This window comes from Molossus molossus, unplaced genomic scaffold (genome assembly GCF_014108415.1).
Source record: "Molossus molossus isolate mMolMol1 unplaced genomic scaffold, mMolMol1.p scaffold_m16_p_2, whole genome shotgun sequence".
NCBI lineage: Eukaryota > Metazoa > Chordata > Mammalia > Chiroptera > Molossidae > Molossus > Molossus molossus.
This window is the reverse complement of record NW_023425355.1, coordinates 118,782,414-118,795,624: the sequence shown is the minus strand read 5'-3', so window position 1 is coordinate 118,795,624 and position 13,211 is coordinate 118,782,414. Positions and strand designations below refer to the sequence as shown.

At 35.3% G+C, this 13,211-nt stretch overlaps 1 protein-coding gene across 1 annotated transcript in view; it reads left to right on the top strand.

The window, feature by feature from the left end:
• The window catches only part of CFAP47 (cilia and flagella associated protein 47), a 442,571-nt gene that overhangs the window by 225,754 nt on the left and 203,606 nt on the right, over nucleotides 1–13,211 (top strand). Inside the window, exons 39-41 of the mRNA XM_036270144.1 lie at nucleotides 4,870–5,020; nucleotides 6,770–6,858; nucleotides 13,118–13,204. Of these exons, the coding sequence (XP_036126037.1) occupies nucleotides 4,870–5,020; nucleotides 6,770–6,858; nucleotides 13,118–13,204 (327 nt within the window). The remainder of the gene's footprint in view (nucleotides 1–4,869; nucleotides 5,021–6,769; nucleotides 6,859–13,117; nucleotides 13,205–13,211) is intronic.

The following is a 13,211-nucleotide window of genomic DNA, read 5'->3' as shown; positions in this document are numbered from 1 at the left end:
GTGGACCATCCATTTGATTCTGAACTTTCTAATACATTCAGGAAGGAGTCCTGGTCATTTACATGCTTCAACATTACTACAAAAGTTTTTCTCTTTTATTTTTATTATTGACACTATTACAGATGTCCCCATTTTCCCCTTGCCCTCCTCCACCCAGCCCCCGTCCCCTCTTCCCTCCGATCATCCCCACACTGTTGTCTGTGTCCGTGGGTATGCATATATCTTCTTTGGCTAATCCCTTCAATTTATTTTCTCTTTTTATAAAAGGAATATCTATACTCAAGAGAAGATCAAATTTTCATGGTCCTAAAATCAGCCATTGCCTCATGGAAAGGATACTGTATTTTAAAATATGTTTCATAAGATTTAAGTATAGGTTCATGAATTCATTTACCAAGTGCATGTTATTTAGAATATGATCATTCTTGAACACTCTTCCATCAGCATCCATGGAGAGCCAGTCCATTATCTTGTGCTGTTGATTTTACCAAATGTATTTTAAATTTGTCATCTTTTTCTCTTAGCTACCTCTTTCATTCTAATTTAATGTACATTACCTTTAAACTGGGCTGCTACAAGGGACTCCTAAAAGGTTTCTCTTCAATTCATTCTCTATATCAGAATGGCAATGATTTTTTATTTATTTTATTTTTTATGCTCACCCAAGGACATTTTTTGATATTTTTGTTCAGATAGAGTGGGAGGGAGAGAGAGAGAGAGAAACATCAATGTGAAAGTGACACAACAAGTGGCTGCCACCCACATGACCCAGCCAGGGCCAGGGACAAACTGCAACCGAGGTACGTGCCCTTAGCGGGAACCAAACCCAGGTCTCTCTGGACTGCAGGCCAACGCTCTAACCACTGAGCCAAACCGGCCAGGGAGGCAATGATTTTTTAAAATGCAAATTTGGTCATGTTACTCTTCTACTTCAATTATTCCTGTAAATTCCCATCCCCATTATAATATAGAGTGAAGATCTCAACATGGTCCAGGTGGCTTTCATGGAAGGCTCTTGGCCATATTTTGCATCACAAAAAGTTTTGCTTTCTAAGCTTCAGCACCACTGGCTTTTGGTAAACTTTTCAAATATATTATAATTCCCCCATCAGAGTCCTTGGATGCCTTCTTTCCTCGCCTGCTCATTCTGGCATCTCATTTTCAACCATTATATCCCACTTCATCTGACCTTTCAGACTGTATCACACTCCCCGTTATGTGCTCTCATACCACTTCACATCAGACACATAGTTTGTAAGTTTCACTTTTATTTTTGTGATGACATATTGTCTATCATGTCCTATAAAACGTAAGATCCAGGAGATCAACAATAGTGTGTTTTTCTTATTAGTGTATCCCCAAAACTTAAAACAGTGCTTGGAATATTATAAGTTCTCTATAGATATCAATTGAATGAATGAATGATTTTATCTAACAATGGATTTTAGAATATCTAGAAAAATCCTAAATCACTCACAGGTACCTAACACAGAATTTGAGCTTATTATACCCAGAAAAAAGATTGTAAGAACAAATATTCCTTGTTCTCAATTAAATTCAGGTCCAAGATATTTTCATAATAGCCAAGAAAATGTGCTTTTGCACAAATTAAGGAGATTAGTAGTGATATATCTGGATATATCCCCACTCTTGCTAGATATGAGCTGTAATTTTTCTTAAAAATCAGTTTTGAGAATATTTCTATTGATTTGAAAGTCCCCCATTCATCTACTGTGCTGTTCCCTAGACTCATCCATTCAACATTAATTCCTCAATGGTTCTAGGGAAATTAAGCCAAATTCTGATACCCAAAGAATCTAGTCCCATCTCCATTCCCAAATATGTGTATCCTAAGGAAAGGCGGTAGGTGATAGTTTATACAAAGAATAACTGTGATATGCTGTATAATGCTAAATATGTTAAAAGCCAGAGCAAAAGTAAAGGTGAAATTTACCCAATATTATCACCCACAGTTGTGTCAAGGCAAGGCAAGGCTGAAAAATTCAGCCAGTAAAGAAACAATGAGCCCTGACTGGTTTGGCTCAGGAGTTAGAGCATCTGACAGCAGACCAAAGGGTTGCAGGTTCAGTTCCAGGTCAAGGGCATGTACCTGGGTTATAGGTTCGATCACTGGCCCTAGGCGGGGTCATGGGGGAGGCAGCCGATTGGTGTGCCTTTCTCACATTGTTGTTTCTCTGTCTCTCCCCTCCCTCCTTTCCACTCTATCTAAAAATTAATTTAAAAATATCCTTGGGTGAGGACTAACAAAAAACAAACAAACAAACAAAAGAAACAATAAAAAGCAGTTTTTACTTGGAGAATTCTTTATTTACATAAACAGTGAAAGCAAAAGTAATAAAGGGACTAGATTCCTCATGTCCCTTGTACAGCACACCAGAGCAAAAGGGGCCACATGGTAGTATCATGCACAATAGGACACCCTGTTGCTGACAGTCAGTTTCATGCTGCAACTGGATACTATTACAGCCTGTACCTTTAGCCTGAGGAGGCTTAGGTAGAAAGTCTCAGACCTCATCAGAAACTGTCTGGTGACACCCTCTTAGTGGAGTTTGGGAGGCAAGTGAGAAATGTTTTTGTAGTAGCACTTCATGAGCCTCCAAGCTCTTTTGTTAGGAGAAGATCATAGAACTTTCTGCAAAGACTTAACATCCACTGAAGGCAAGCCTTGCATTTGTGGCCTATGTGTTGTCATGCAGGGTTGCCAGGATGATATGGATCAGTCATTCCCCCACAGACTGGGAAGTGAAATCTCCAAGGTCATAGACTCTTTACCTTTTTACTGTATTTTAGAGTAGCAAGTTGAAGATTAAGGGAGATGGATATGTTTTCTTTACTCCTTCTTTTAATTACATATTATCTTGCAAATAAAAGTCATGCTACTTATATACCATTAGTTTCAATTGAGATTTGAATTTTATTTTCAATCACAGTTTAAAGTATTTTTTGAATTTTTAGTCTTTCCCATTTTCTCCTCCATGTGACCAAAAACCAGTGACATGACTAAAAATTTGCCTAAACAGTAGCACAGAATGTCATATGAAATTCACACAAAAATATATATGATTTTCTTTGGCTAGCTGTTAGAAAATCCAATAATTGGTAGATTATACGTACATTTGGAAGTTAACTTTAGATTTAACAGATTGGATCAAGACGCCTTCTTTTTTAGTTTTATTTTTTCTTTAAAAAACATTTTTTTCTTTATTGATTTTAGAGAGTGAGGAAAGAAGAGGGAGAGAGAGATAGAAACATGAGAGAGAACATCAATTGGCTGTCTCCTGCATTCCCCCCACTGGGGATTTGGCCCACAACCTGGGCATGTGCCCTGACTGGGAATCAAACTAGCGACCTCTTGGTGCATGGGTCGACCTCTTGGTGCGTGGGTCGATGCTCAACCACTACGCCACATCGGCTGGGCTATTTTTTTTTTTTTTCACCCGAGGATATTTTTCTGTTTATTTTCACACAGAGTGGGAAGGAGGGAGGGAGAGAGAGACAGAGACAGAGAAACATCCATCGATGTGAGAGAGAAACATCGGTTGGTTGTCTCCTGCACAACCTGGACCTGGGCCGGGGACCGAACCACAACCAAGGTACGTGCCCTTGACCAGAATCGAATTTGCGACTCTTTTGTCCATGGGCCAATGCTCTAACTGCTGAGCCAAACTGGCCAGGCAAGATGCTTTCTTTTAGAATTAATTTATTTTCCAATTGCAGTTGACATACAGTGTTATGTTAGTTTCAGGGATACAACATAGTGGTTTGACATTTATATAACTTACAAAGTGATCACCCCAATAAGTCTAGTACCCATCTGACACTATGCATAGTTATTACAATATAATTGGCTATATTTCCTATGCTGTACTTTACATCCTGTGACTGTTTTTATAACTGGCAATTTGTACTTAATCCCTTTCAACTTTTAAACCCAGTCCTCCCACCCCCTTCTTATCTGATGGCCATCAATTTTTTCTCTGTATCTATGAGTTTGTTCTTGTTTGTTTGTTTTGTTGTTTTCAGATTCCACATATAAGTGAAATCATATGGTAATTGCTTTTCTCTGACTGACTTATTTCACTTAACATAATACCCTCTAGACCCATCCATGTTCTCTCAATTGGCAAGATTTCATTCTTTTTTATGGTTGAGTAACATTCCAACTCCTTTTTCTTCATTCGTCTATCGATGGACACTTAGATTGCTTTTATATCTTGGCTATTGTTAATAATGCCACAATTAACATAGGGGGGAATGCATCTTTTAGAATTAGTGTTTTGAATTTCTTCAGTTAAATACCCAGAAGTGGAATTTATGGGTCATGTGGAAGTTCTATTTTTAATTTTTTGAGAAACCTCTATACTGTTTTCAAATTGGTGGGTGTACCAATTTGAAATCCAACCAACAGTGCATGAGGGTTCCCTTTTCTCCACATCCTCACTAGTACTTGTTATTTGTTGATTTATTGATGCTAGCCATTCTGACAAGTGTGAGGTGATATATTTTTGTGGTTTTAATTTGCATTCCCCTGATGCTTGGTGATGTTGAGCATCTTTTCAAAAATTTGTTGATAAGGGGTTTATATAAAAATATATAAAGAACTCATACAGCTCAACACCCAAAAAATCAGCAACAAATAATCCAATGCAAAACTGGACAGAGGACCTGAATTGACATTTCTCCAAAGAAGACACTGATGGATCAAGATGTTTTAACTGATGACAATAACTAGATTGTAGGCTTCATGAGATCTGCGTCAGTCTTGAATTTCATTGTACAAGTGAGTATATTGCAATAGTTGTTAGTTGTCTCTTTTCAATAAAATATTTTTCTTTTATCTTTTATTAGAGACAAAATCTGTATCACTCTGAAATTCTCCAGTCGCTTCCTCCATCCTGCTGAAGCTTCGGTGCTATTCATTTCAAAACCGAAGACTGCAGTAGGAGGCACTACAATGGTTTTTGCTCTCAAGGGTGAAGTCCGAAAATTTAAACCCATTGTAAGTAAATTTTACATATGTTGTATGTCTTTGCTTCTCTTCTCAGGCCATGGAATATGCCAAGCATAGCTGTTCTTCCGAGTTTTATCTCCTGGCAGCTCTTGTTCCTTGAGATCCTGTGTATGTACTTACATTTGCACAGATTTTGGCCTCTGTGTCTGATATTCTTACTATAATGCTCTTTCTGTAGAAATAAGTCTCTAGTTTCATAATAGAATTTGAAAGGACTTGGACTGAGTGTTATTTTAAGGTCAGATTTTTTAGGATAACTGTACATTTGTGCTTTTCTTAAAGGATTCATTCACTATACACGTAGCAACTGACATACCCTCTGCCATGGAGACTTGTGATTTAAGTTAAAGCAGTCCCTGGGCCTGTATCTGCTTTTGTTTGAATTGAGGCTAGGTGGTTTACACAGCAAAGAAAATGTTTCTCTTCTCCAATTGGAACATTCTTCAGTTTATCTTGAGTGTCCTGTGGATCAAATTCATTATGATGGTAATACTGAGGCTGCCACTTATTGAGAGGTGATGATGTTCCAGAGTTCTGTTTATATCTCAGCAGATGAGGGAGAAGGATTTTAAACATTTCTATAAACTGATTGTGGCATTGCTATTATTGACTTTTTGTAGTCTGTACTTTGGCTAAATATTATGTTCTACCATGGACATATGGTAAAGAAGAAGTAAATTTGTTATGTTGCCAGATTTGCATATGGAATTTAAAGAATTTTAGGTGTGCAGTGGCATGAGTAGGACTTAAGTGGAATGACTCTAGTGATGATCAGTTATGTAAGGAGAGCATTAAGATGTTCACATGGACGGACTGACTGGCTTATTAGATAATAACACCCAGAATAGGAAGCAGGCATTTGATTATCACTGAGATATGTATTATAATCTTCTGATTTTCTCCTGATTAACGAACTCTTACACTTCCCAATCCTTTCACATACATTCTCTGAAAAAAAAAAGAAAAAAAAAAAAAACATTGCTTCGCCACATGTATCTAAGAGAGAGGGATGGTTTTAACCTGCTATTAACATGGCTCTGGGGTGGAAAAGTGATAATTGAAGCTCATGTTGTCTCTGTTTACTGCTCCATCTGACTATTGATGGTCTTAGTCACCAGGAGAGAGAGTGGGTAATAATAGAGAGGAAAAAAAAAAAAAGGTAAGAACACAATCAGTCTGAAAATGTAGAATTCCTAGGATCTTTTCCTTTATGGACATCCACTGAGTAATTTAAATTTTAAATTTTATTACAGTAAAAATATGTCAGTGTAGCCACTATGTTATAAACACAAGGATGCCACACTCATACACTCTCATACACAGATATTCATACACTCACACACCGGTGTGCATACACACACACATACACCTGCCTCTCCCTTATATCATGTTATTAGGTGTATATATAATTAACTAATTTGCAAATATGAAATGCTCAGTCATTAATGAAAAAATTTTAAGGAATCTATTTGGGAGATACTACTGTTGAGAGTTCAGTTGTTAGCAAAAGTTCTATGGATCAGTGATGAGGTAAAATATGAAATGTGTTTTTATTTCTTCCCACTCAGATTTTCACAATACGGTGTTTCTGAGAAAGGGTAATTATATAAATTAATATCATTGTAATATTTAAATGAACATGTTTTTAGATACTTTAAGCTTTTATTTTATACTACAGGTTATTTTCTTTTGTTCTTACTATTCAGTATATCTTTACTTATTTATTTTTTACTTTAGGAAATTATAAAATGCGAAAACCCATGTTATAACTGGAAAGAAATCACTGTGAAGGTTAAAAATGTCTTCCATATTGCTGGTGACTTCAGGTAAGTTACTGTTTTGGTGTAAATTTATTACAGTTAGCTATATCCAATCTTAAAGGAAATATGTAATGTTCTTTGACATGAACTATTTTGAGGATAATTTTTTTTTTTGTATTTGTGTTGCTATAAATGTATAAGCAGTTGGATAAAATAGAACAAGGAATGAAGGTAAATCAGTTTTCCTTGAAATGCTATTTGATCTATATAGAACTAAGACTGATCATATCAAATTTATGAATTTTATGCATAAGATTTCAGTTTGTTGAGATTTACTCATCTTCCAATTAAAAAAAATGATAATGAACAGACTTTTTATTTCTAATTTTATTTCATCTGTTAACTTCCAAAATGAAATATTTATTCAAGCAGAAAATTCGTTTTTAAGGCATCATTATTGATTAAAATAGCACATGAAATGTGAATCTGTGCACCTTGATATTTAACAAGAGCAACAACATAGATTTTAAATGAAAATACAATAAAATACCTAATTATTGTTTAAGTTCACACTAGAAAAATATCTTGATATGTATTTACATGTTGAGGGAGAATATGGACAATGATACCTTATATACTACTTAAATTACAAACTATCTTTCCACAAGCTTTAGAAATCAGATCCTCAAAATAATACTTGTGTTGAGACCATAGGTTTTATGTATGCTTATTAACATTTGATAATTTTCAGTTTTTAAAATCACTGTATGTCTAGGCTTTTGGAAGTTTCTTATCAACAGTATCACTTATTGTTGACAAAGCAGAAATTCTTTTGTTTAACAGTTATTGGTGAGTTTATGGTTCCCAAGCTCACTGAGGGAGAATTTTATTTACTATACTTTTATTAAAGTGTAATATCAGAATGTAAGGACTATCAAATGTCAGCAAATGTAACATTAATCCATTATTAAAATATGCTCTTAAATGAACCAAATGACTGACTGCAGTTTTTAAGAAGAAATCAGGATCGAACATAGTCAGCCTTGCATTCTAGTGGTAGAGCTGAAAGAAAATCTCAAAGTTCTAGGAATTGGTAGAACATTATAGTTGTATATTTCTAAAAAAAATCATAATATTTTTATTTTTACTTTGTGGTTTATCTTAGATCACATCAAAATTGTTATATCTTGTGTGGGGTGCATGGTTTGATAGAGGACAAGATTGTTAATTGGGGTAATTTGACTCCTTCCTCTCTGTATGAATGTGCCCCTTAAACTTGGGCAAAATTTTAAAACTCACAATTTAAAAAAACAATTGTAATGTTTACAAAATCAATATTTTATACTAGGCAGATATTACTTAAATTATTTTAGATGATGAAGGAGATAAGAAAGGAATTTAATGCCAATTAATTCATAGAGAGACTCTTTTTGTTATAAACAGTGTAAGTGACCTAATTTTAAATACTCTACTTTTAAACTGATCAGGATTTAGTGTTTTTTTTGTTTGTTTGTTTGTTTTTTAATCCTCACCTGAGGACATTTTTCCATTTTTTGTTCAGGTAGAGTGGGAGGGAGAGAGAGGAACAGAGAGAGAGAGAGAGACATCGATATGAAAGGGACACATCGAGTGGCTGCCACCCGCACGACCGACCAGGGCCGGGGACAAACTGCAACCGAGGTACGTGCCCTTAGCGGGAACCTAACCCGGGTCTCTCCGGACCGCAGGCCAACACTCTAACCGCTGAGCCAAACCGGCCAGGGCCAGGATTTAGTTTTTATTAATAATCTTATATTAAATGTATTTTAAAATAAAATGAAATTTTTTATATATTTAGCCCGAAATTATATGTAGCACGGTGACCAGATTTGATCTTTTTTTTCCCCCAGGTCTGTCTCCTTTCAGTTCTTTTTTCTTTTTTAAATTTATCTTTATTGTTGAAAGTATTACAGGTGTCTTCCACACTTTTCCCCCCATTGACCCCCTCCACCCTGTTCCTGTCTACCCCACCTCAGGCCTTCACCACACTATTATCTGTGTCCATGGATTATACATATAAATTTGTTGGTTAATCTCTACCCGTCCTCCCTCTCCTTTTCCCTCTGAGCTAATGTTACTTAAATTTTTTTTTTCTTTATTGATTTTAGGGAGAGAGGAAGGGAAAGGGAGAGAGAGATAGAAACATTGCCCACAACCTGGGCATGTGCCCTGATGGGGAATCGAACTGGGGACCTCTTGGTGGAGGGGTCCACGCTCAACTACTGAGCCTCACCAGCTGGCACTTTTTTGTTTTTATTCTATCATGTTTGGTATTGGCATAGCCTCTCTAGCTCTCTTGTAGTTGTATGTATGATATACATTTTTTATTTTTTTGCTTTCAGTCTATTTGTATTTTTAAATTTTTCGTTGTTGCACGCATTACAGATGTCTCCCTTTTTTCCTCATTGACCCCGTCCTTCCCACTCCCACCTGCCTCCTGCCTTCCCCAGCCTAGTGTCCATGATTGGTTGTGCACATATGTATATAAGTTCTTTGGTTTATTTCTTTCCACCTCTGCCACCCCCATTCCTCTGAGGTTTGTCAGTCTGTTCCCTACTTCCATGATTTTGGATCTCTTTGGGTCGACAGCTTATTTTGTTCATTATATTCCACAAATAACTGAGATCATGTGGTACTTGTCTTTATCTGACTGGCTTATTTGGCTTAGAGAGCATATAGTTGGATCTTGTTTTGCGTATTTATTTTAAAATATGGTCTTATAATTACTGCCTTTTGATTAAGTTGTTTAATGCATTGACATTAATGCTTTATTGACATGGTTGGATTTACATCCGCTTGTTTCCATTTGTTTTTCTATATACCTCATGCTATTTTTTTGTTTATCTATGCTGCTATAACTGCTTTATTTTACATCAAATGAATATTTTCTAATGTAGTATTTTAATTTTTAATGACTTATGAACTGCATTTTTTGAATTACATTTAAAATTGCAGATTAGCCCTGGCCAATTTGGCTCAGTTGTTAGAACATTGGCCCACAGACCAAGGGGTCACATGTTCGATTTCTGTCAAAGTCACATACCTGGGTTAAAGGTTGGATCCCTGGCCCCATTTGGGGTCATGTTGGGGGCAGCTGGTCGACATGTCTCTCTCACATTGATGTTTCTCTTTCTCTCTCCTTCCCTCCCACTCTGTGTAAAAAGTCAAAGGAAAAATATCTTCAGGTGAGGATAAACCAAAAAAATAAAAATTACAGATTAAAGGAAGTGATACATCTTTTATTAGGAATCATGTAATATCTTTTGTGTGTGTGTGGAATGTTAGCAGCCATTGATGCCAATAAGTGCATCTATTATTCATTGAGATTGCAAAATGATATTCCATTTCTATTATTTATGAAATGCATTAGTTAGAATATTTCATAAAGAGAACTTCCCATCCTCCAATTGTTTACCCAGTGGTACAGTTTATGTAAGAAAACTAAGATAAGTGCTTAATTCTTTTTTCTTTTGTATTATCTCTTGACCCACCCCCCCATTTCTCCCACCTCTGATAACCACAAATCTATTCTCTGTATCTATGAGTTGGTTTTTTGTTTTGTTTAGATTTCATCTGTAACAGTGATCATACAGTATTTGTCTTTCTGTGTCTGACTTATTTTACTTAGCATAATGCCCTCATTTTATCAATGTTGTCACAAATATCAAAAAGATTTTATTGTTTTTTTTTTACCCATTTCCTCACCTCATTCCCCTTTGGAAACTATCAGCTTGTTCTCTATGTTTTTGGGTCTGTTTCTGTTTTGTTTTGTTTGTTCATTTGTTTTGTTTTCTTAGAGTTTACATATAAGTGAATTAATAAGGTACATATCTTTCTCTGACTTATTTTACTTAGCATAATACCCTTTAGGTACATTCATGTTGCAAATGGCATGGTTTTGTTCATTTTCATTGTGAAGTAATATTCCACTGTGTATATATACCACAATTTCTTCATCTTTTCACCTAGCTACAGAGACCTAGGTTGTTTCCATATTTGGGCCATTGTAAATAATGCTGCAATGAACATAAGGGTACAAATATCTTTTGGAATTAGTGTTTTTGTTTCCTTTGGGTAAATACCCTGAAGTGGTATTGCTGGGACCTATGGTAGCTCTATTATTAACTTTTTGAGGAGCCACCATACTGTTTTTTATGATAGCTGCACTATTTTACATTCCCACCAACAATGTACAAGGGTTCCATTTTCTCCACATTCCCATCAGCACTTGTTATTACTTGATTTTTTTGATAGTAGCCATTCTAACAGCTATGAGGCAGTATCTCACTGTGGTTTTGATGTGCATTTCCCTGATGATTAGTGATGTACCTGCTGGCCATCTGTATGACTTCTTTGGAAAAATGTTTATTCAGAGCTTTTAAACATCTTTTATTGGATATATATGTGTGTGTGTATGTGTGTATTGCTGTTGAGTCATGAGTTCTTTTTATATGTCAGCTTTTAGTCCCGTATTTGATATATGATTACAAATATTTCTCCCATTCTGTAGGCTGCCTTTTCATTTTGTTGTGCAGAAGCTTTTTAGTTTGATGCAGTCCCACTTGTTTATTTTTGCTTTTGTTGTTTTGTCTTTTGGTGTCAGATTCAAAAAATCTTTGCCCAGAAATATGTCAAAGATCATACTGTCTGTTTTCTTCTTAAAGTTTTATGGTTTCAGTTCTTATGTTGAAGTATTTTATCCGTTTTGAGTTAATTTTTGTGTATGGTGTAAGATAGTGGTCAAGTTTTATTGTTTTGCACATGGCTGTCGAGTTTTTACACACGATTTATTTTAGAAACACCTTTTCCCATTGTATATTCTTGGCTTCTTTGTCTTATATTAATTGACCATATATGCATGGGTTTATTTCTGGGCTTTCTACTCTGTTACACTGGTCTATGTGTCTGCCTTTATGCCCATACCACCCTCTTCTAATTATTATAGCTTTGTAATACAGTGTGAAATCAGGAGGGTGATGGTTCTAGCTTTGTTCACCCACCTTGTTTTTCAAACTCGTTTTTCCCCTTTCTTTTTTTTCTTTCCCTCTGGTAATTCTATTACAATATCTTGGTGAATTTAATGGTGTGCCATATATGTTTGAGACTCTGCTGTGTTTTTTAAAATTCTTTTCTTGCTCTCTCTCCTTTAGATTACATAATCTCTAACAACCTTCAAGTTTGTTATTTTTTCCTGCCAGTTCAACTCCATTGTTGAGCCTGTATAGTGATATGTTTCATATCTTTCCTGTAGTTTCTAACTCCAGAAATTCCATTTGGTTCTTTTATTAATTTCAGTCTCTCTTTTTATGTTCTATATTTAATGTTTGTCTATTCTTTAGAATGAATCATTTTATACTACTTGTTTTCAAGTGTACTGGTTGTTTTACCACCTTGAACTTACTGTTGAGACCCTCTAGTGATTTTTATTTTCAAATAATTTACTTTTGAAGTGCAGAATTTATAATTGGTTATTTTTTAGAATTTCTCTTTATTGATATTATTTATTTTGTGAGACATCATTGTCTCTCCTAGGTAGAGTTGAAGATCTTTGACACATTTTGGGTATCTAGCGAGCTACTGCAACCCTGCATATGGGCACCTTGTTCCCCAGATCTTTCTCTTATGGTTTGGCTGGCTCATATTTGTTCCAAATTGTGTAACAGCCTCGGGTATGAGTGCTACTGATTGTTTTCAACAAACATTCTGGGGATATGTGTTTTCCTTTGAGTCAGGTCAAATAAAGACAGCGCTAAGTAAATTGAGTTTTTTCCAGAGAACTGCAAGACAGGTTAAACGGTAACCATGCTCAGGGGTGGGAGTTTTTTGAAGAGCTCCAATTTCAGTCTGTGCCCTCATGTGTCTACTCCCAAAAGAAATCTGTCTATTTTTTGGAAATAGGATTAGAAATTATTAAATTTATACAACTCTAACAATGCATGAAAGCCAGTGTGTGATTTCCTCCTTGTTTTAGAATATAATTTGGGTAGTAATTTATGTTCTAAGTTTCCTTGCAGTGAGAATTTAGTGTTGCCTTGCAATATAAAAGAATATTATTTTTCACATATCTCCATTCCAGATTTTTTAATTTTTCTAACATATGTTTTGAGTTGTAGAATGAGAACTTGTGGACTTTTAAAATTGTAATTTATTCTGATTCTAATTATGTTTTGTTAATGATGGAAAAAATTTAAAGGAACAATATTTTGTAGCCATCTGAATTTTGTTGTAGTAGAATACAAAGTTATTTATTTATTTATTTATTTATTTATTTATTTATTTATTTTAGCATCATTTTGGTGGAATCCTCAACATTTATCTCGTTGACATCTCAATTAAGTGCACCTGGACAACTCCTTATCTTTAGAAACAAGGGGTAAATA